Below are 25,019 nucleotides of genomic sequence, written 5' to 3' on the forward strand. Positions count from 1 at the left end.
TTTAAATTTAGATTCTCGCCCCATGCTAAAACTAAATATTCAAGGACATGAATTTAATGGGCTACTGGATACAGGTGCAGACCTTAGCATCATCTCTCGTCAAGAATGGCCAAAACATTGGCCATTACAACAAGCCACTCAAACGCTTCGAGGCCTAGGAGTGGCGACTAATCCCCATAGAAGTGCAATGGTATTAGATTGGAAGGATCCTGAAGGATGTGAAGGAACTATACAGCCATATGTATTGGATCATCTTCCTATAAATTTATGGGGACAAGATGTCCTAGATCAATTAGGTTTGACATTAACAAATAACATCAACCAAAATGCACCCACTATTATGACTAGACAAGGTTTTAGGAAAGGAAAAAGATTAGGAAAACAAGAACAAGGTATAGCAGCACCAATACAAATAGATCAAGGAACAGACAGACATAGGTTGGATTTTCAGAAAGGGCCACTGAGACAATAAAAATTACTTGGAAATCAGAAAGACCAGTATGGGTTCCTCAGTGGCCCCTGACTAAAGAAAAGATACTAGCAGCCCATGATCTGGTCAAACAACAATTAGCAGAAGGACATATACAACCTTCTGTATCTCCCCATAATACTCCCATTTTTGTCATCAAAAAGAAATCTGGTAAATGGAGATTATTGCAAGATTTAAGACCCATTAATAATGAGATGGTTATTATGGGACCTGCTCAATCGGGGATTCCTCAATTGTCTGTTTTGCCAAAAACTTGGTATGTTTTAGTTATAGATATTAAAGATTATTTTTTTTTCAATTCCAATTCATCCTGAGGATAGTCCACGTTTTGCATTTACTATCCCTGCACTGAATCATGAAGGTCCTGATCAGAGATATGAATGGAAAGTACTCCCTCAAGGGATGGCTAACAGCCCAACTATGTGTCAAATTTATGTTAACAAAGCAATCCAGCCACTTAGAAATCAAAATCCTGAACTACAAATATTTCACTATATGGATGATGTATTATTAGCACACAAAGCTAAAAACACATTGCTAGACTGTTATGCCACACTTACAAACTTATTAAAAAGTTATAATCTAGAGATAGCAATAGATAAAGTACAATTAAATTTTCCAATTAATTATTTAGGAGTTCTATTATCCTCAACCATGGTCCGTCCACCAAAAATTCAAATACGAGTAGATCAACTCAAATCACTTAATGACTTTCAAAAGTTATTAGGAGACATAAATTGGATAAGGCCTTATCTAGGTATACCAACAGGAGAGTTGGGACCTTTATTTGATATCCTAAAAGGTCCACCAGATCCAAATTCACCCCGAATGTTAATGCCTGAAGCAAGAAAGGCATTAAAAATCATTGAAACATATATGGAAAATATGCATTTGGATAGAATTGATATAAGTTTGCCTTTATTATTTATTGTACTACCAACAAAAAATATTCCTACAGGAGTATTTTGGCAAGAAGACCCATTATTATGGATACATTTATCTTATTCTCCTAACACTATTCTTACTAGGTATCCTGAGGCTGTAGGACAATTAATACTCAAAGGAATAAAAGCAGCAAAGGGAGTGTTTGGAATTTCTCCCAATAAAATTATTACTCCATATACTATGAATCAAATTGATGAGTTAGCTAATGAGTTAAATACTTGGGCAATAATCATGTGCAAATCTAATGTTTCATTTGATAACCACTTACCATCTAATCCTTTATTGTCTTTTTGGTCATCGCATCCTGTAATTTTTCCAAAAATGACAAGAAAAACACCTATCGGGAATGCTCCAAATATATTCACTGATGGATCAAATAATGGTACAGCAGCAATAGTTACACCTGATCAAACTTTTACATTTTTAGTACCCAAACAATCAGCTCAAAAGGTAGAGCTTAAGGCAGTATTACAGGCTTTTGTGATGTTTAAAAATTCTGTATTTAATTTATTTTCCGATAGTCAGTATATAGTTAATGCTATAGTATCCCTTGAAGATGCTGGTAGGATTTCCCCTTCCTCTACTATTTTCTTTTTGCTTTCCACTATACAAAGTCTAATCTGGGACAGAAAAGATCCATTCTTTATAGGACATATCAGGGCACATACAGGATTGCCTGGAGCCCTTAGTTTGGGCAATGATTTAGCAGATAAAACTACACATGACATACATATTTTCTCTACACTAGAAGAAGCTATAAATTTTCATAAAAAGTTCCATGTCAATGCTAATACTTTACAAAAGCATTTTAAAATAACTAAGGAACAAGCTAGACAAATAATAAAACAATGTCAAAATTGTGTGACCTTTTTACCACAAGTTAATCTTGGAGTCAATCCTAAAGGATTGATACCTAACCATATTTGGCAGATGGACGTCACACACTTGCCAGAATTTGGAAAATTAAAATATTTGCATGTTACAGTTGATACTTCTTCTGGATTTTTGATGGGCTCCCTTCATGCCGGAGAAAAAACTAAAGATGTTATAGCTCATTGCTTACAAAATTTTGCCACTGTGGGCGTTCCAAAACAGTTAAAAACAGATAATGCCCCTGGTTATACTTCTACCTCTTTTAAACAATTTTGCTCATCATTTGGCATTACTCATATAACAGGAATCCCATACAATCCACAGGGACAAGGCATAGTTGAAAGAGCTCATCAAACTATTAAAATGTACTTATTAAAGCAAAAGGAAGGAATTGGGAAGGGGTATATATTCCCCAAAGATAAACTTAAAATAACCCTTTTTACTCTAAACTTTTTAAATTTGGATTCATCAGGGCTTAGTGCTGCGGAAAGGCATATGTGTCCAAAAAATGTATATAAGCCCAAGGTACTTTGGAAGGATATTCTAACAGGACAATGGAAAGGTCCTGACCCAGTAATTGTCTGGAGTCGGGGGTCTGTTTGTGTGTTTCCACAGGGAGAACAGCAGCCGATTTGGATTCCAGAGAGATTAACTAAGGTCCTGACCCAGTGATTGTCTGGAGTCGGGGGTCTGTTTATGTGTTTCCACAGGGAGAACAGCAGCTGATTTGGATTCCAGACAGATTAACTAAAGCGATTTCTACAGACCAAAAAGAAGATGTGATATCCAGAACTCCAGTTTGGTTATTCTTACATCTATGACAGAACCAGAATGCTTTTTTCAATATCTATTTTATTATTGCCCTTTCCCATATTTTTTTTTTGAGCTCATACAGACCTAGGTTAATGTTTTGCTGATCAGTCCTATTTTTTGACTATAGAGTTTTTAAACATTGCAATGGAGATTTCACCTGTAAAATGTTATAAGGCCTTTACTATTATGTTATGTGTCGTATGTATTATGTGTGCACACTTGTGTTTTGTGTTTGAATATACATATGTCCATATGTCATATATGATGAGTGCTCATGAAAAAATGGATCCAAATAATTTTTTTTTTTATTCACGTGATTTAAATGGTTTAATTTAAATTGGGTAAACAGCTGTTGAAGATTGTTTTAAAATGTGAACAAATAAGGAGGTTAACAGATCTGTTTGTTTACTTTCACCTTTCCTTTTCAATATATTTAATAATTCTCTTAAAGATAATGTAATTAATTGTTAAGAAAAAATTGTTTTCTTTTAGTGCCTTCTGGAATGTTACATAATTTTTTCTTTAGCCATTATTGCCAGAATTCCTATCTTCAGTGAAGACAATGTAAATTGTTAAGAAAATTGTTTTCTTTTAGTGCCTTCTGGAATGTTATATAATGTTATATAATTTTTCTTTAGCCATTATTGTCAGAATTCCTATCTTCATCCCAGTGCATGAAGACAAAGATAAAACCAATCTACAGCTTCTGCAATAGCCATCACTGAACTGCTTGCAGAACTTGCCTGGACTATGTATCACTTATATGCATTGTGAACTCACTTGTATACATTGTGAACTATCTGTTAGTGCAGCAACTTCTGGTAGTGTTGGGGTATACATGCTGATGGTGTCATCGGTGGTACAATTTTTCCAAAAGGAGCCGTCAGCTGGCTTGGTGTATCTTCCTCCCTTCTGTTTGTCATGATCGTTCAGCTAAAATTTGGGGGCCAACAGAGGTGAGGCAAAGAACCTCACCCCCCCGCTGGTACGAAGACCTCTACACAGGTGTGGCTGTATACTGGACTGGTAGTCAATGACGGGTAAGATCCAATTACTATGGTACCAACCTAAGACAGGAGGCTGACGCCTTGAGGTCAGCTCATCCAATAACGGGTAAGCACCATATGTACTATTGGACAACCTAAGGCAGACATGGTCCCTAAGCCACATGCTTGTTGTTTAAACAGAGAGGGGGAGATGTTGAGAGCCACAGCCGAAGGGGCCCCAGCAAACTTTCAGACTGCCAGCTGATGATTGGCTCACAGCGGCCCCAGCAACAACTAGCTGATTGGCTCCTCTGCGGTGATGCTCATTGGGCTGTTTCCCTGCCCTTTCAGACCACGGAGCTGCTCATTGGGGGACTTTTTTGGCTCCGCCCATGCGACCCAGCCAATCAGCCTCAAGAGCAGGAGGATTGTGGGAGGAAGAGGTTGTTGGGGTTGTGTGGCTTGTGGGAAGCCGGTGGTGGCAGTTGGGCTCTGAGGGTTTTTTCCTGAGGAGCTGTTTTGTTTATCTTGTGTGGTTCTAAAAATAAATTTAGTTTCTTTTGACAAGTGGCTCCTGAATTGTGCCCAGCCAGACTGCGGCAGAATACTAATTCTTCCTACCTCTGCATCATTAGCATTTCCCTACTGGAACTGTTCTCTGGATGTTCTCCTCACCAATCCCTATGGTTACTAAATATTGTCCCCTTTAACACTTGCTTCTATATCATGCTAGAGCCTTCCATTCTCTCTCCATTTCCTGGCCTCTGTCTCAAAACTTCCCTCCTATGTCAGTGTTCATGTCTATCTTTAGAAAAGACACCAGCACTGATGCCTGTTATCTCCTCCAGCTTTACCACAAACTCAGTTATGTGTGGAAATAAATTAAACTGTTGAGACAATGTGATGTGAAAGCAGCCCCTTCAAGTGTAGGAGCCAAGGGACTAGAAAGGGAAAGGAATAATTTTCAGGTCAAGAGGTTATTCCCCAGTGCCAAAGCTGATTCACTGTCTGAGGTAATCCTAGGAAGAGCAACATCAATTTGTGTCTGGAATAATAAGGACAGTCAGAGAACATTCACCAAACAGTGTGTGTCCTAATAGATAAAAATATAAAAACAAAAAGATAAAAGTCAAGAAAGGAAAATAACAGAAAGGAACACTGCATTCTTTTGATGAAGTTGTAATGGGATCGATCACTTGAGACAACAAAATTGATGTCCAATGGTTGTTGAAACCTTATTATTTGGGTGAAGAGATAGTAGGCAGTATGATGCTTCTTGTTTCTTCATAATTTAAATTTTTTTCATGACATTTTCTTTTACTTTGAGTAGATGAACTTCTGACTTATTGTATGCATTAAACCCCTACTGTCTCCCCAAGTGGTGTTATGAAGTACTGGTTCAATAGAATTACTCCTCAATGATCTCAATATATACTGGACACAGAGGGACACATGTGTAATTGCAAATATTTGGAGACTGATTCAGGCCAAGGGAAGCTTTTCAGCCAGTCAGGGAACTTTGTAGAAAACCTGTCTTCAAATAAAAAGGCCTGGAATAAGGACTTAAAAGTAAGTGGTACAATTACTGCCAGAGACACACAAGTTCCTGGGTACTGTCCTCAGATCCATACACAAATAACAATTTAAAAAGTTTTAAAAAATAATTACTCACCAAAAAGTAAGCTTAAAAATAAATAAAATTTAGAAGATAAAAATGTTTACTTTTTATTTGCACAGATTTTTACACATTATAACTGTTTAATAAATCTATACATTTTTTTAGAAAAGTCACATTCTGACATATCATTGTCTAAAACTAATGAGACACCTGATGGAACTGGACATGACCAGAAACTGGTATGTAAATATGTCAAGTTAAAATTCTGGTTTATTCATTTTTTTCTTGCTTTGGAAGATAAATTACTCCAAGTGAAATTACTTTAAAGAATACTCATTTGGGTATAAATATAAAATTTAATTTTTAAGTCTAAAAGTATTTAAATGACCATGAATGAAAATAGCTTTAGAAATCATGGCAGCTTAAAGGTAAACTTTAGCATAGCAAATCAGCAATATCTAAAAATATTGTTTGCTTTTATCTGTGTAGCATTTTTAAATGATGCGGAATAAATTCCAGATTTAGGAGTAACCAGTTGAAAGTATGAAGATACATAACTGCAGTAGTCATTGTACACATTCAAGTTAAGACATCATCATTTCCAATGCCTTAAAATTTTAGTTTTACCTTGTCTCTCATTCATGCAGAGGTTAAAAGTTTCATTTTTCTCTTGACTTCAGTGTCTGTGTTGAGGCAGATAATCAGCCCAAATCAGACACAAACTGCCTGTTTAATAGAATCAAAATCAAAAGGATGAGTCCTTTGCTATTAGGATACGAACAATAACTTCCTAGTTCAATTCCTTTGATGTAAGAAATCAATAGAATCAATAAATATTTTTAATCCTACTATATTAGTGGATATTAGAAAAAGAACATGGATGCAGTTATTGGAAAATTATGAAAATTTTGATAGTGTCATCTTGTCTCCTTGTGTGTGTTAGTAGGCTAAAATTTTGCATGCATTTGGGTGGACCTTTTGTCCACTTTTACGTATGTTCTACTATGCAGATTTATCTTTGGAATATGTCTTATGCAGGTTCATATCTCAACATCAAGTCTGCAACTGAGCATATCCTATGTACTAGTTTCACTCACCAGCATCTCTTTAAGGGAAGAGAGCAGCCAATGGCAACAGTCTAAGCTTAAAAGAAAACATGTATCAACTATTAATAAAATAAATATAATTAATTATCTCTAAAACACTACAAACTGAAAACAAGGAGTATAAATAACAATGTGCACTCGACTAAAGATATCGATGATAACAACATCTCTAGTAAATCAAAACTACTCTAAGTGTACAAGCTGAGCTCCCTTGTTTCTTGCTCTTTGGCCACACCCATAACAGCTGAGAGAACTTTGCAAGTTGCACAGCAAAACTCACTCTCAGTACTTATTTTGTACTTTGATATGTAGTTCTATCAAATGCAGAAACTGCCTGACACGTCCTGTGGTCCATGGAGGCTGGAGACAAGTCTGTAATTCAAAGATATCTTCTGGATTTCTGCAGTCAGAGATCTTGGAACGTGCAATACTCCAAGTCTGTAAGGGTTTTCATTGCACGGTCTGGGAGCATGGCAGATATGGCATGCTTGCAGAATCTGTGACTTCTTCTGGTGAATGTTAGAAATTATCACTGGAACCAATTCTGCCCTACATTTCCTGGACTCTTCTGTCAATTGAATTCTTAAACAACCCTTCTCTCATACTATCATTATTCTCAAAGGACCCCTTTGAAAGAGGCAGTACCCTGTGCACCTGTACTCTACAAACTCTTCAGAAGGCATACACACATTTTTTGATCAGAGTTTTCAGCACATTCCTGCTAGTCTATTCCCAAGGCCCATACAGTGTTAACATCCAACATTCTTGGAGGTAAGCTGTCTACTGCATCTTACAGGTATAAACATGCAGTGGTTCCTGATCTCTCATACAGACAGTCCATATAGTAAGGCCCTTATGAAATTGTTTTGACCTCAGGATTCCATTGCTAAGGAGACGCTCCAAATATTTTGTGTTCAGCAATGAGGCAACAATTCCAAGAGCTCTCAGCGGAGTTGATTGACTGTACCTGATATATCTGCTCATGTTTTGGCTCTGCATACAGCCAGTTTTCATCCAGACACATCCCTGGCAATTTTTTTCAAAGAGGTGCAATACCCACCCCCACCACCACCATTTGAATTGACCTCATGTACTTTAGATAGACCACAGGGCTATGCTCGACCTGCACAGAGCACTCAGCAGATGTATGTCTCAGTTCCTCTCCTAAATCTTCCAGGATTTTTGTTGTGAGTGCCTCCAACTCACTGCTTTAAAAGATAAAGTTCAGTCTTAGAAAGTCTAAAAAAAGAAAGACCTTTTGTTCTGTTATCTCTACAAGAAAGCCTAGATAAATGAACCTGAGTGACGAGGCACCTGCACACATAATCCAATTCTCTTTAGAAGATTGTGCAGTAAATCCAACTCTACTTGACAAATTAGGCAGAATCTAATACTGTTCTTTTCTGAAAATGTTGTATTTGAATTGGGAAAATCTGTATAACATTGCAATTTTTTTCTATAAACTGTTATCCTTTAATAAAATAGGGAGATTTTGATGTTATAATTTTTATACTTTAGAAATTGTAGGGCCATTGTATATATTATATGGGGATTCATTTGGATATAATGATATATCATGAAAAACTAGTTTGCTCAAATTCAGTGTCCAATGTCTGCACATGTTCTTTATACATCCTAGTGCCGCAGTCCAGCTGGGCAAAGTAACCGAGAGGTGACAAGCAACTGAAGGTTGAAGTGGTCACTGAAAGTAACTGAAGTTAACTGCTTTATTGCAGAACAGCAGAGGTATATATATCTAACTGATTTACATAAAGCATGACTCAATCAGCATCATCCAATCATAGCATTGCTCCTCTACAGATACAGCAATCAGCCAATAAGGAGTCCCCACCATCTTGATGAGTCAGCGGCATTGCCTCACAAGCCACTCTTCCTGGCAAACTGCCAGGCACCATCTTATCTTGGTCGCATCCTCCAACAACCTAGGTTGAGGTGCTGCTTGGTGCAGACTTCATACCTGCACAGCTCTGTAAACAGAGTTGTTTCACCTCTCTCTGCTCATGCTATGAGGGTGGCTGCCAGACACTGGATTATAGTACATTCGATCCATACCAACATGGGTACATGTCAGCTGGGGGCTTTTATTTACCCTGTTATTTGACTTGAAGTTCCCGCCAAGTTATAAGTGGGAATGTATGTCTTTGGTGGAAAGTAAGAGGCATTTTTTCTTGACCTTTGCTGTGGGTTTTTAGAAGTTGCAAAGTACCTGCCAATGTGTTCAAGGAATGGGGCTGGATCCCCAATGCAGATGGAAGAAGACAAACAACAATAATACAGCATGAAGGCAAACTAGATAGAGGTATACAGAAACAATCAACAAGAAAAAAAAAAAAAAAAACACCAGTAACAACAGAGAAGAAAGGGATAAAATATTTAGGATCCATTAAATTGTTAAAGGTTCATAAAAGTAAAATTAATTTTCAAAAAAGGAAGAATGAGAAATTGGAAGAAAAATTTAAAAATTCTATTAAATTATGACAATAAGATAAAAGTAATGAAACAAAATGACAAAGTTAATAATTAAAAAGAAAAAAACACAAAGCAAAATCTAGTCAAGAATTTCTTCTACATGAGTTGTATGTGCACACACACTCCTAGTCTGTGCCCAGGGCAATGGTCAATGCCTGTATAGCAGAAAGTCCTTCATACCTGCAGAGCTTTGGCATTATGAGGGTTGTGCCAGAAAGTCATATATTCTGCCTGTAGAACTATAGTCTGTGTGGGCTGGGGATGTGGCTCAAGTGGTAGCGTGCTGGCCTTGCAAGCGTATGGCCCAGGTTCAATCCTCAGTACCACATACAAACAAAGATTTTGTGTCCGCCAAAAACTAAAAAAAAAAAAAAAAAAAAAAAAATTAAAATTTATTCTCTCTTTCTCTCTCTCTCTCTCTCTCTCTCTCTCTAAAACAAAAGAAGAACTATAGTCTCTGTGCCCAGGGATGTGGCAAATGTCTGAATTCCAGTATCTACTCAAAATGTGAATTGAGATTGCTCCAAAGAGCAAATGTATTTTCTAATATTTTTTTTCTATAAGTTGAATGTATTTAGTAAATAATTATTTGTGTAACTAAAAATGAGTTTTCTCATTTAAAAAAATGAGGTGAAATACTCTGTGGCATTTTTAAACTATTTTTTTGCATAAATATGTAATTAAATTATTCAATTTCTTCAACTTATGAGAATAGCCATATTCTATTGCTTTGATCTTTATCACCAATTTGGAGGTGACTGCCTTGCCATAATATATATTAACTATTAATGGTCAGCTCAGTGAGTATCTTATTTTTTGATTTAGTTAACTTTTTGTGTGTACAGTACTGTAATCAAATCTAGGGCATTATGCATCCAGGTAAGTGCCCTACCACTGAGGTATATCCTTGGTCCCTAATACATAGTTTTGTTTTATTTTATTTTTTTAACCTAATACATAGTTTTAAATTCACAGAAAAATATGGAAGGTACAGAGATATTTTCTTCTGTACTTTCTTTACTTTCACAGTCCTCCTCCATTATCAATGTCCACTCCTAGGGGCATACTCTTGCTACCAATGATGAGCCTACATTTATACATTATTATTACTCACATATTTAATGTATATTAGGATTCTTTCTTGGTGCTATACAACCTGTGGTTTTTAGAAAAATGAATAATAGCATGTATTCATAGTTGTAGCTTCAGAAACAAAATGTTTTATTGTCCTTATCCTCTTCCTAATCACCTCAACACACACGTAACCGCTTCCAACCACTGATCTCTATTATATCTGGAATATTTTTTTCCAGAGTAACCTTATATTTGGAAAAGTATAGTATATTTAAAATATTAAAGTTCCAACGTAATTAAATGTAGTCATTTACAAAATACTTTTTAGTTTTTCTTTCTTTTGTGGTGCTAGTGATTGAATACATTACATCATGTGATATAGGCACATTGTCTATGAGGGACTACATTTATAGCCCTTGTTTTCCAATTTTTGTTCACCAGTATAGGACATGAGGGCATATGGATTACATGCAGAAAAAGCAGGAAGTCTATAAAGATTTCCCACATAATGAAAAGGATTGAAAAAAATTGGATCATGCTGTACAACACAATGCTAACTGTAGTATCCTACTCTACTGGGACCAGATAAAATCTTCTCAGTGGAATCTGACAATCTCAAGAAGTCATAGTTTATACAATGGTCATCAAAATGTATTTTACAGCCTTGCCATAGGAAAACTTTCTAGAAATCGAGTAGTAAACATGAATTGAAATTATCTCCTTTTCAGTTGTCAGAATGAATCTTTGACGGTTTGGATGTGAGGTGTCCCCAAAAAGCTCATGTGTGATATAATGCAAGAAGGTTTAGAGGGGAAATGATTGAGCTATGAGAGTCTTAACCCAGTCAGTGAATTAATCCCCTGATGGGATTAACTGGGTGGTAACTGAAGGCAGGTAAAGTGCGGCTAAGGATGTGCGTCATTGGAGGTTTGCCTTTGATTTTTTTTAATTTATTTTATTCTATTTTTTTTTCGTCTTTCATACATTTGATTCAAGTGAGTTATGAACTTCCATTTTTACCCCAAATACAAGTTGCAGAATCACATCAGTTACACATTCACAATGTTTACATAATGCCATATTAGTGACTGTTGTATTCTGCTGCCTTTCCTATCCCCTACTATCCCCCCTCCCCTCCCCTCCCATCTTCCCTCTCTACCTCATCTGTTGTTGTTCAGTTCTCCCTTCCCCCCCTTTCCCCTGACAACCTCTTATATGTGATTTCGTATAACGATGAGGGTTTCCTTCCGTTTCCATGCAGTTTCCCTTCTCTCTCCCTTTCCCTCCCACCACTCATCTCAGTTTAATGTTAATCTTTTCCTCATGCTCTTCCCCCCTGCTCAGTTCTTAGTTGCTCTCCTTAAATCAAAGAAGACATTTGGCATTTGTTTTTTAAGGATTGGCTAGCTTCACTTAGCATAATCTGCTCTAATTCCATCCATTTCCCTGCAAATTCCATGATTTTGTCATTTTTAGTGCTGCATAATACTCCATTGTGTATAGATGCCACATTTTTTTATCCATTCATCTATTGAAGGGCATCTAGGTTGGTTCCACAGTCTAGCTATTGTGAATTATGCTGCTATGATCATTGATGCGGCAGTAGCCTTTGATATTTTATATCTGGTGAGTAGAGTCTCTCCCTGCTTTCTGTTCAACAAGTGAGCTGCTTCCCTATGCCTTACTCTTCCACCATGATGTTCAGCCTCATCTCGAGTCCCAGGGAATGGAGTTGGCAGTCTATAGACTGAGACATCTGAAACCTTCAAACAAACTCTTTCCCCACTATAATTGTTCTGGTCAGGTCCTGTAGTCATAGCAATAAAAAATCTGACTAAAACAGAATCTCAATGAAATTTGCTATGTACATTTATGACTGCTCCATAGTAAATCTCATCAACATGTATGTCCCCAAGGTACTAATTTTTTTAAAAAAGGATATAAATAACAGTTCAGTACAGTAGATGAAAGGAAACAAAGCAAGGTTGGGGCAGAAAAAGGGTATCTACTGGGGACCGAATTTAAAAGAAAAAACGAAGCTGTAGAATTTGATCAAAATGAATTCTTATGTTTAAATTAAAAGAACCAATAAAAACAAAGAAAAAATGATTACATTGCAAACTGCTTGAGGTAGTATATTGAGTAAAATAATTTCATAAGTGCTTTAAATTTAGCAAATCCAACATTGTCTAAAATTATGTCCCCTTCTTTGTATAAGCCCCTTCGGATTTACTCATACTACATGCTTTACGTTTTTGCCATTACAAATTAATGACATTCTTCAAATAATCTAAAAAGTAATTCTAATATTTTCATAGAAGAGTATGAAATCAGACTGTTTAATTTTAACAGAACTGACATTCTTTTAAAATTTTTATTATTTTTATTACTATTTTTATTTTAGTTCTAGGGATTGAACCCAGGATTCATGCATTCTCTGCAACACACTACCATTAAGCTCCATTCTGTATCCTATCAGTAGATTTTCTCTTGGGGGAAATGCCGAAAGAGTCACATTGTTTTGTTTCATAATTTAAATGCGTTGGAAAGGACTTTTTCTCTCATCAGAGAGACAATGGTTGGCACATTCTGAAAGCATAATAGTTTACTTTAATCCTTTCTCGTATCAGCTATTTCTACATGTCAAGTTGCTGCTACCTCCCTAGTACTTCTAAGTTTTCCTATGACAACAAAGTATACACCAGAATGTACAAACTCTCAAGGATGTCATCTTTTTAGTGCCCCCCCCCACACACACACACCTCCTGCATTGGAGGTAATGCCTTGTTTGTATTAGACATAAGAGAGAAAGCATCTGGAAATTAGAGAATAATATCTTCACCAGAACAGGATTAGTGAGGGTAAACATATCAATTTCTGTTTAGCTCTCCTCAAATTTAACCTGGAATGTCTATGTAAGCATTCCAGTCCCTGGTCTGTTTTCTTGAGTTTTGCCATGCAGCAAAGTACACTGTCCATGCATCCACCTTCCTTGTGGTAAAGGGTTTCATTTTAATCTGAGCAGTTTTGACTGAAAATCTGGAGCTATTGTGTATCATAACAGCCTAAGAATATTCTCTGATAATTATTCCTAGTGCAATGAGTCCAGAAAAATCATGCTATTTGTTTGACACTTTCATCTCTATGCTCCTGAATCTGCTAATGATATTGTTTCCTTCCATCTTCTAACTTTTAGATAAAAGTACAGTCATGGGACTGTTTGCTTTTACTTTTAGGTATCAAATTTTGATAAATCCCATGCATCTTCCTTGCATTTAAATAGTACAAAGTATGACACTGAAGAGTTCTTGATGAATTAATTGCCTATCAGAAATATAATTAATATTCACTCTAGAAAAGGCTCCATATATGGACCTAGAGGAATACTCTATAAAAAAGCATCAGACTCATACACTTTTAATATTTTATATTTTCTACTGTTGATTAAATACATATTTTACTCTTTTCTTTAATAGTGGATGAAGATTCTATGGATGACAATTTTAAAAGGTAGGATTTTATAGAGTAAAAAAATTGTATGATAGCTAATTATAGAATGAAAATGAAAGGAACAAATATTTGTTGAGTGTTCCAGTCTAGGATAGACAACTGTATCTAACACTTGTTTGTTAAAGTCATCGAAATGACTTTGAAAGTGTCTGTGGTATTATAACCTGTTATTTACTAATTAAGCAGTTCTCACTCATTCATAGAAGTTGACTAATTGTCCCATGTTCCCACAATTAATAAGTACCAGGCCTGTAGTTACACTGTAAGCTTGCTGGCTGACAACTCCATTGTATTGCACTACTGTGTAGGTTGATGCCAGTGCTGTACTAGAATCAAGAAGCAGGTCTGTATCATCAATTCAGAAAATCAGAGTCAGTTGTGTGTTAATTCTGATTCATAATTTACCTGAGAAGCCTGGATATAGAGTTTGTCCTGATATTTTTGACAGTTTCACTGATAACAAATTTTTTTTGTACATCAAAGATTTTTAGGAAAAATCTCACAAAGCTGTGGTATCATGTTTTCTTCATAAACAAGAACAGGCTAGTCCTGGAAAGGAGTCATTTTACTTGAAGTTAAGGATACCTTTGAGTAAACCATGTTATATTAAATATATTAAGGCTCCATATGGAGAATATTTTAATTGATATCTCTACTTCCTGATTTCCCAGTTTGGTTTCCTTCAGTATTCTACCCCCATGTATCTTTGACCTCTGTTTTTATAGACTGTTTCATAAATCAAGGGCTACATTTTCCTTCAGGCTACTACCCCTATTTACTTTTATGAAGACTTTTTTTTTTATAATCTTGTTTTCTTTTTCTATGATGAAAATCTTTTCTTGAATTTTTATTTTTACTTTTTGTTGTGCTCTCTTTACTTTTTAATGTTGTGTCAATTGAATATTCATTTTTTCCTATTAACAAAATCAAAAGCTCAGAGAATTTAAAAATTTTAAGGAATTTTTCACCTATCAATGTACCCTCTCACCCTCCAATATGTATTTGTCATGCTGGCCAAATGGTGGTCATGATGATGACCCTGAAACATATAGATATGAAAGGGACTTTGTGGATATAGAAAGGAATAGCAATAAGATTCCAACTGAGGTTCCTTCATGCTAACTCAGTACTTTTCCTGATTATCATTGTGTAGTAAATGTGTTCATAACAGATTAGGGAGTGTCTGTAGACAGCCAACTAAAGTGGATAAGACTGGGATTACTAAGTAAGCCCAGTGATAGAGTATCAGAGTGACACTAACAAAGGGAAGGGCAAAACTGAAGAGAAACAGAATTGTGTTGAGTAGAAATAAGGGTTGTAGAAAACTGACCAAGACCTTGAGGTTTATGACCAGTTTGATTAACACAAAATGGATATTAAAGACATACAATATTGGAAACTCTCTAGAAAGGCCTATTAAAAATAGGATTTGAAGGAAGTCCTGATAGGTTGTTATTTTCTTGTTTGTCTAACTGGAAGATGTGACAAAATTTAAGGTTTTTTGTGAAAGATGTTAAAATAATTTGAGCCACTGGGAAAAGTCCCCAGAGTTTAGAGATGTGAGAGTGCCTTAGAGACTCTAAAAACCCAGGGGACTAGAATTTGTTGGACACAAGGATCTACAGCCTATAGCAAGTGTCCATTCTCCTCTACTTTTTTTCTCAACTCATTGATGTCCTTCTTATGTGCACATATAGTAGATCATGAAAATAATTGGCTGGCAAAGTCATCGAAGAGCTTCAGTTAGGTAGTTGGTAAAATGTTTATGCTAAGGCCTGTGACTGAGACTCCATTCAGTTTGTTTCCCACAAGCAGAAGGAACTGTGACTCTTGGTCCTTTGAGTGTAACTTGTATCAGGAATCTGCATCTTCATACAATGTAGGTTAGTTTGGAGGGTCCCACTGAGTCCTGCAGATGAGGGAATGGGGAGTGGAATCCCAGAGGAAGGAGGATATTTAGATAATATTTAGGGAAACACAGGTATGATTACCAGTACTCTGTTTTTCTAGCAGTCTTTCCCCTTGGGTATCTGAGGGCCTGTAAAGGTTATAGGTGCTTGCTAGTTTATGTAGATTTGAATAAAGTGGGATTTATAATACATTTATAATAAGTATTCCCAATAACAACAACTACATTCATTTCTTGACTTTGAACATTCAGTGTTTAAAATTTTTTTTAGGTTTCATGTTTTCTTTTTCTTTTTTTCTTTCTTTTTTTCTGGTACCAGGGATTGAACTCAGGGGCATTTGCCTACTGAGCCATTTCCCTAGCCCTACCTTTAATTTTATTTAGAGATAGGGTCTCACTGAGTTGCTTAGTGCCTCACTTTTGCTGTCTTCTTTTTGTTTTTGTTTTTCTTCTTTGCAATGGGGACAAAACCTAGGGGTGCTTGAACACTGAGACACATCCCCCGCCCTATTATTTTATGTTTTGTTTTGAGACAGGATATCACCAAATTGTTGGGGGCCTCACTAATTCACTGAGACTGTCTTTAAACTTGAATGCTCCTGCCTCAACCTCCCAATTTGCTGTGATTACAAGCACGCATCACCACACGCTGCACAATGTGGTATTTTCAGTAGGTGATATCCATGCTGAAGAACTAATACCACCATTTTAAACTACCTTACTTAGTGTGTGTGTTTGTGTGTGGATGTGTGTGTGTGTGGTGGCAGCTATTAATTGGATTTTAAGTTCAGCCTTCAAGACAGGCAGTTTCTGAGAATAAGTTATTCTCATGTTCTGCCAATACATTGACTGTCAGTCTGAAATGGAATTAAGACTACCTTCATTGAATATTTCAAAGTTTAAATAAAGTGAAGGCAGAAAGAGCTTTATAAAACAGAAGTTATGTTTTAATCATATCAGTCAAGAAATACAATTTAATAAAGTTAAATCTAAGTTTTTACCAGAGTTTATTAAAAATACTATCCACCTACTTTATTACACATTTTCGCTTTACAGGATTTCCAATAAAACTGATTCTGATGATCATTGTCTCACCTTGGATGAGACCAACTATAAATATTATGACAAGGTAAAGTGATCTTTTGTGAAATTAATTTTCTTGCTCTGAATTTTTGGTTTTGAGGTGTTAAAACTTAGCAATGGTTTCCTGATCTATTTTATGAAAATTTGCTCAGATAAAACCATTTTAAGAGAATTATGTTGATATTTTTTATCTTGTACAAATGCCAATGTTCCCTTGAGGAGTTTAGTTTGGTGGGGGATGGAAGAAACATTGTACTGGTAAATACATATTGATATAAAAATTGCATCAGGGATAAATTACTTATTGCAGAAGCATTAGGAAATTTGGTCAAGGATTTTTTTGTTAGATTTACATTAGTGTGACATTTAAAGCATACTTACATGATTTATAATACTCATGCCCAAATTAGTTTTTGTAGAATCATGAAATTTCCCTCATGCCTTTAATTTGAAATAAATAAGGCACATTAGATAGAGTTTTTTTTATTAGACCCTTTATATTTTACTCAATATATTTCTAAGAGACTTTTTTCATTATTTCTATCCTTGGCTCCATTTTCACACTAAAGTAACATTAGAAATTATGGAAACATACAAATTTAGAATAGGTATATTAATGTTTAGATTCGGGGCTGCAGTTGTAGCTCAGTGGTACAGTACTTGCCTAGCATGTACTGTGAGGCAAGGGGTTCAATCCTCAGCATCATATAAAACTAAGTAAATAAATGTATAAAAATATAATAACATTATAAAAATGTTTGCATTAAAAAGGGATTTCTTCATGCCCTCTGACTCTTTCCACTAAGAGTATATTTGAAACTCTTTATCTTATTGAAAAATAGATGTCTTATGAAAAATAATAACCACTACTGGAAGCATAGACTCTCAATAACCATATGATAAGACTTTAGATTTATATTTTTTGTATCATAGTTTTAAAATATTCAAATACTTATGTCACATTCTGAGATCTCATATTTTAGAAGTTTTTTACTTAGTTATTTAAATATTCATTTAATAGCTTTTTAAATTTTAATAAGCTAGTCAAGGTTAATAAATATATTTACATATATCCTGGAGCAGCTACAATATGGTTCAAATGTAAGAAAATAGCTTCTTAATTTTTTGAACATGAATAAATGTGTAAAAACATATGAAAAAAATTTCTTTTTCTTTTTTTTTTTTTCTTTTTCTTTTTTTTTTTTCTTTTTCTATTTTTTGGGGGCGGGGTGGGTACTAAATATTGAACTCAGGGTCACTTTACCACTGAGCCACATCCCAAGCCCTATTTTGAATTTTATTTAGAGGCAGAGTCTCACTGAGTTGCTTAGAGCCTCACCATTGTTGAGGCTGGCTTTGAATTCGCAATCCTCCTGTCTTAGCCTCCCAAGCCACTGGGATTACAGAGGTGCACAACCACACCTGGCTTAGAAAAAAATTTCTATACAATGAAGTGTTCTAAATAACATAGCATTCATGAGATGACTGTTATTTAACTATTGAATTCTAAAAATATGCTTTAAGTTTGAATTTTCTTTTGATATCTGGGATGTATAAATTCAGATGAGTTATCTTGAATTAGTGCCATAAAGAACATGCAAACTAGTCAGGGAAGTTTCATAAATATGAAAGTAGGAACCAGAGTATTCTTCAAGCATCCTCTAATTATGAGCATAGATTTGGACTTAAGAGGAACATTTGTTTCTCACTCCTTGTTTATTTTTTTAAATTATTTAATCCAAGACTCAATATTCTCTTGAAGAATACTTCTCTTCATTGTATGCTCTTTGAGTCATCTCTGTCTCCATTCTTTGGTTATTTGGTTAATTTTTCCTTTTAGTATCTGTGAGGTTTTCATTCAGTGATATTGGCCCCACAAGGTTGTTTTTGTCATTCTTCTCTATCTTGGAAGGCTCAACATTTATATTAACATGCATTTTTAGCTATTTAACAAACAAGATGGTCAAAACTAATTCTGTTGTGATTTCTAACAGTTTTATTTATAAGATACTCTTAAAGCTTAGGTCTCATATTTTCCTTCAAGAGATAATTTATGCCAATATAAGTCACAAAAACACATTAAAATATCACACATAATTATTTTAAATTTCTAAAAATGTTTTTTTTTCAAAAGCACTCTAAACTACAGATGGCTCCAATTTCATCTTAGGTCATTTGGATTAATAAAATGATTTAATGGATGTCAGTATTTGTAAAATTATCTTGGAGGTAAGGGGAATAACATTTTGGAGATCTCTCATCTTCCTCACCCCATGAACAGACATAGCTTAGTAAGTGGCAAGATTAAATTGAGTTTACATTGGAATGGCTCAGAAACATGTTCTCCTTCTCTTGTATCCTGCAGTAATGGAAAATATTAAGTTAATTTTTCAAATTTAGTGCATATTACACCTAAATATTTTTTCCTTCCTAGGATATCCCCAAAGAAAATGGAGAATTACCTCACACTTCTAATGAATCGAAGAATGATGGTAAAATATTTGAAGAGTATCTATTGCAGAGCTGATTATTGATTTAAAATTGTGGAGCTTTTTCTGTACTCTCTATTTTGCTTTTATTTTTGTAGAAGAAACAAATGAAACTGAGGAACCCAAACTTGAAACCTTACCTGAAAACTGTGATGTTGATATTAAAAATAAAAATGTGATTGAAACCACTCCTATGGAGGAAATCAATATAAAGAACTATCACAGTAATTTTTCTTCCTCAGTTGACTCAAAGGTAAGATTTTTTTTAAAAAAATTATTGTATTTACATATCATCTCTCATATGCACATAATGATGCCAAACAGCCTAGAAACAAATATAAGGCCACAGAGTCCTAATAAGAAGGATAGCATCAGTTTTAAGTATACCATTAACAATTATAGAATGTGGTGGGACTAATCCTCAGGATGGCCTTAGGCCTGAGCCAAAGCAACTCCATTTTAACTTCATTTTAAAAGACCTGCAGTTTCACCAGGCACATCCACAGATCCCTCCAGAATGGCCTCAAACAAGTTACTTCCCCTCACCCTGAAAAAAGAGAGTGAAGCCTCTGGTAGGCTGTCCTCGCCTGATAAGAGGGAAAGGCCAGAAGATCAGGATGGAGACCACCAGACCAGATGTTTCTGACCCTAGGATAAATAATGTCACTGAGAAATCCAGTGGTAGTTCATAAGTATTAAAAGGGGGTCAGAAGCCCCCAAATTTAGTATAAATGATAGAGCAAATGAACAGGGATTCATTGAAGATGCTATCTTTTCTCCAGTGCATGTTTTTGGCACCTTTGACTAATTTAAGACAATTGTAATTTTGTGGGCTAGTCTATATGTCCTCTATTCCGTACCATTGGTCTATCAGCCTGGTTTGGTGCCAATACCATGCTGTTTTGTTACTATTGCTCTGTAGCACAGTTTAAGGTCTGGTATAGTGATACCACCTGCTTTACTCTTCCTGCTAAGGATTTCTTTAGCTATTTTTCCAGATGAATTTCATGATTGCTTTTTCTATTTCCATGAGGAATGCTATTGGGATTTTGATCAGAATTGCATTAAATCTGTATAGTGCTTTTAGTAGTATGGTATATTTGATAATGTTAATTCTGCCTATCCAAGAGCACAGTAGATCTTTCCTTTTTTTTTTTTTTTTTTTTTTTTGATTTCTCTCTTTAGGATTCTGTAGATTTAATTGCTCATTGTATAGATCTTTCACCTCTTTTGTTAAGTTGATTCCCAAGTTTTTTTTTATTTTTATTTTTTTAGGTTATTGTGAATGGGGTAGTTTTCCTCATTTCCTTCTCAGAGGCTCTGTCACTGATATACAGAAATGCCTTTGATTTGGGGGTGTTGAGTTTATATCCTGATACTTTGCTGAATTCATTTACTAGTTCTAGAAGTTTTCTAGTGGAGTTTTTTGGGTCTTCTAGGTATAGAATCATGTCATCAGCAAATAGTGCTAGTTTCAATTCTTCTTTTCCTATACATATCCCTTTGATTTCTTTTGTCTGGCTAATTCCTCTGGCCAGTATTTCAAGAACTATGTTGAATAGAAGTGGTGAAAGAGGGTACCCCAGGAAACAGGATTTATAAGCAACCATGGAATCTAGCTAGTTGGTCTAAACAGGCAAGAGTACTCAATTTCTAAATTTCAGTTGCTGCTTTCATTAGGTTGGGCCCACAACTGCCCTGGCATATTTCACTGTACTGATAATGAGTGAAAACACAATAATAGTCATTATAGCGAGGGAAACTTGGTAGAAAATGTTTGGGAGGAATAAACTTAAAAAGTAAAAAGTAATAATAACAAATAAACTATATACATTGCTCTCATGTTAGTGAGAGAAGAGAGATTTGATGGAGGGATACTTTCTGGTTTAAAAATTATTAAGGTGTGTCTATTTGTGCTTTTTTTTTTTTTTTTGAAAGATAGCACTTGTATAGAGGGGCATCTGCACGGCAGATTTGCAGCCACCACAATGTTCATTGAAGACAAATATAATAATGTGGTAGGTATGCAGCAGAAGTCTCAGTATTCAAGCCAATGGCCTTTGTGAGGAAGGGAAGGGGCTCAAAACAGCAAAGGACTGATCCAAATGGCTCCAGTGGTTGTGTGGATGGGTGGCTCCTGCCAGCATGAATTCTTAGAGAAAAGTCCTTTCCTTAAAAAGAAAATAACTTTTACACTTAGAATACACAGGGCATGATGTGCATTTATTAGTCCAGTAAATTAAAAAAACCACTCAGGTAACCACACTCACTCATGGCAATTTTCAAGACTGGAAATTATTTTCTGAAAGTATCATCAATTCTCCTCTTAAAAGGCTGCTAATGGGAGCAGATTTATTAGTTCTTACCTTAAGAAAACTTGAATTATTGGAGGGGAAGCATGTTCAAAAGACAGTATATCTTTCAATTCACAAAACCAGCAACCTGAAGTCCAATTTTCAGTATTTTAATTACCTCAGTAATGCTATGAATGTAAGATATTGGGATAGAGATCCTAACTTGAAACAACGGAAGTGCCTGTGGTGATTTAATATCTTGTCAAATGCTTTTATTGATTGATTTATGTCATTCTTATTATATAGAACAATATGCCTTTTTAAAAATCTTATTAATACTTTTCCCAATTTATATTTAAGAACACTGGATTTATTGGGGAGGGGGTAGAATAAAATAATCGAGTACTATCGCTGCATACTGAGGGTGGGCTGGGGTGTTGGAGAACCAGAAGTGTTTTTAATGAAACATTATGTTTCAATATAAATACAATTCACAACTGTCAGCTTTGGGAGGGGGTTGAGTGGGAGAGTTGTGTGGGTTATGTTTAATTTATTGATTAGACTTTAAAGCTGTTTGTTATTTTTTTTTTCTTTTTTAAGATTACTGGACCATCATTAAATGTGTACTATGAAGAGATTAATATGAATTAAGGGCTTTACCAAGTCCACTAAATAAAACTACTCAAGTACAGACTGCAAACCAAAATGTATCTGTGTTATGATATTATTTGCAAATAGGGAGCATGGTACTGAAGTCTACACAAGTGGAATTAGATGAGTGCTATACACTTAATTTTAAAATAAAACTAGTTTTCACTAAAAAAAATCCAGACGTTAAATTATACTCTGAGTATAATTTAATATATGCATATTAATTATACATTAACTATTATACATTAATTAATATTAATTATATTAAAATATGTATATGTAACAAAAATGTCATGTTATTGGCACTGAAGCAGACACGAATACCAATGGTATAGAACAGAAAACACAGAGACTAACTCACATAACAATAGTCATCTCATACTAGACAAAGGCACCATAGGCATACATTGGAAAAAAGATAGCCTCTTCAACAAATGGTGTGGGGGAAACTGGAAATCCATATGTAGTAGAATTAAATTGAACTCCTATATTTTACCCTGCACAAAACACAAATCAAAGTGGATCAAGACCCTAGGCATTAGACCAGAAACCCTGCATATACTACAGGAAAACATTGGCCCATCAGGTCAGCTTAGGAACCAATTTCCTCTACAAGACTCCTAAAGTGCAAGAAGCAAAATCAAGAATCAATAAATGAGATGGTATCAAACTATCAGCTTCTTTTTAAAAATATTTATTTTAGTTGTAGATGGACACAATACCTTTATTTTATTTTTTATTTTTATGTGGTGCCAGAAATTTAACCCAGTGCCTCACACATGCTAGGCAACTGCTCTACCACTGAGCCACAACCCCAGCACCCCTAACAAAAGGACATAATTAAAAATGTGAAGAGAGATAACACAGAATGGAAAGGACATAATTAAAAATGTGAAGAGAGATAACACAGAATGGAAGAAAAATTTTGACACCTGTACCTCAGATACAGCATTAATATCCAAGGATATATAAAGAACTCAAAAAATTTAACACACACCAAAAAAAAAAAAAAATCAATACACGAGCAAGGGACCTGAACAGACACTTCACAGAAGAAAAATGGATTCAGGCAACAAATATAGGAAAAAATGTGCAACATCACTAACAGAAAATGCAAATTAAACCTACACTGAGATTTCATCTCACTCTTGTCAAAATGGCAATTATCAAGAATATAATAATAAATGTAAGGGTGTGGGGAAGAAAAGTACACTCTTCCATTGCTAGTGGGACTGCAAATTTTTGCAACCACTCTGGGAAGCAGTGGAGATTCCTCAGAAAACTTGAAATAGACCACCATTTGACACAGTTATCCCACTCCTCAGTAAATAAGCAGAAGTATTAAATTCAGCATACTATAGTGACATTGTCACATCAATGTTTATAGCAGCTCAATTCACAATAATTAAGCTATTGAATCAATCTAAGTGCCCTTTAACAGATGAATGGAAAATAAAAATGTGTTACATATACACAATGAAATATTACTCAGCCAAGAAGAATAGTGAAATTAAGGCATTTGCCTATAAATGGACAGAATTGGAGACTATCATGCTAGGTGAAATAAGCCAAAATCCAAAAGCCAAATTTTCTGATATGCAGATGGTGAGGCAAGGAGAAGGGAAAAGACTGGACAGGGTGGATTGTGGGGAATGGAAAAGGAATGGGAATGGGACTAACAGCAGAATTAATCAGACATAATTTTAATATGTACATATATGAATATATAACCAGTGTGAATCCACTTGATGTACAACCACATGATGGTAGAATATATTTTGACATATCATGTATGTATGATATGTCAAAATATATTCTACCATCATGTATAACTAAGAATAACAACAAAAAGAAACTAGGAATATAACCACAATATAGACCAGAAATTCCACTCCTTCCTATTTTCCAGAAAGATCTAAAATTAGCATACATGGTAACACTGCAACAGCAATGTTTATAGCAACACAATTTACAATAGCTGGATGAGAAAAAGGATGTCTAATAAGAGAAGAGGAAGGAGAATGGCATATTCTCAGGTGAGGGAGGATGAGAAGGCAAAGAGGGAGAGCAAAGAGAGGACCCCAAACTAAAACTGAGTTCCATGCACATAAGTATGTCAGGATGAACCCAAGTACCACATATACCAAAAAACTATAATAATAATTTTAAAGGAATCAAATGCCAATTTCTAAATTTTAAAATTTAATTCCAGTTCAAAGATTTTAAAAAATTTATTATACAGGCCAGATTCTTGTAAATTAATAAAAAAAATAAAGTTATGAAATCTTTATAAAATGTACTATAAATCAGGAGTTGTAAAATTATGTTTCCAGGAAAAGTAGGTCATCTGCGTGAATGCTACAGTTTGCATCTATGGTATGCAGGAGGCACTCTCTGCACACCACACCACACAGTAGCATGGCTCACAGGGGACACATTTGGTTCTTAAGAGAAGTTTGAATTCCAGATTTTTGCATGAGTCTTCTTAATTTTAAATGTGGACACAGTTTTTAGAGGCAAACTAAATATATCCATGAGATTTTTAAAAAATGAAGAAGAGAGAAGTTTCAAGAGCTGTTACTATTCTAATCAAGAAAACCCTGCTTAAAAATCCACATTTGTTGACATATGACACAGTTAAAACAAATATATTTCAAATGAATGGTGGTTGGTGCATACCATGGTTCT

At 35.1% G+C, this 25,019-nt stretch overlaps 1 protein-coding gene across 1 annotated transcript in view; it reads left to right on the forward strand.

The window, feature by feature from the left end:
- Positions 1 to 22,331, forward strand: part of LOC143399071 (uncharacterized) — a 46,731-nt gene extending 24,400 nt beyond the window's left edge. The window contains exons 2-5 of the mRNA XM_077109528.1: positions 16,775 to 16,943; positions 19,332 to 19,389; positions 19,485 to 19,639; positions 22,281 to 22,331. Coding sequence (XP_076965643.1) covers positions 16,775 to 16,943; positions 19,332 to 19,389; positions 19,485 to 19,639; positions 22,281 to 22,331 — 433 coding nt within the window. The remainder of the gene's footprint in view (positions 1 to 16,774; positions 16,944 to 19,331; positions 19,390 to 19,484; positions 19,640 to 22,280) is intronic.
- Positions 22,332 to 25,019: the final 2,688 nt, after the last annotated feature.

This window comes from Callospermophilus lateralis, chromosome 5, assembly GCF_048772815.1.
Source record: "Callospermophilus lateralis isolate mCalLat2 chromosome 5, mCalLat2.hap1, whole genome shotgun sequence".
NCBI lineage: Eukaryota > Metazoa > Chordata > Mammalia > Rodentia > Sciuridae > Callospermophilus > Callospermophilus lateralis.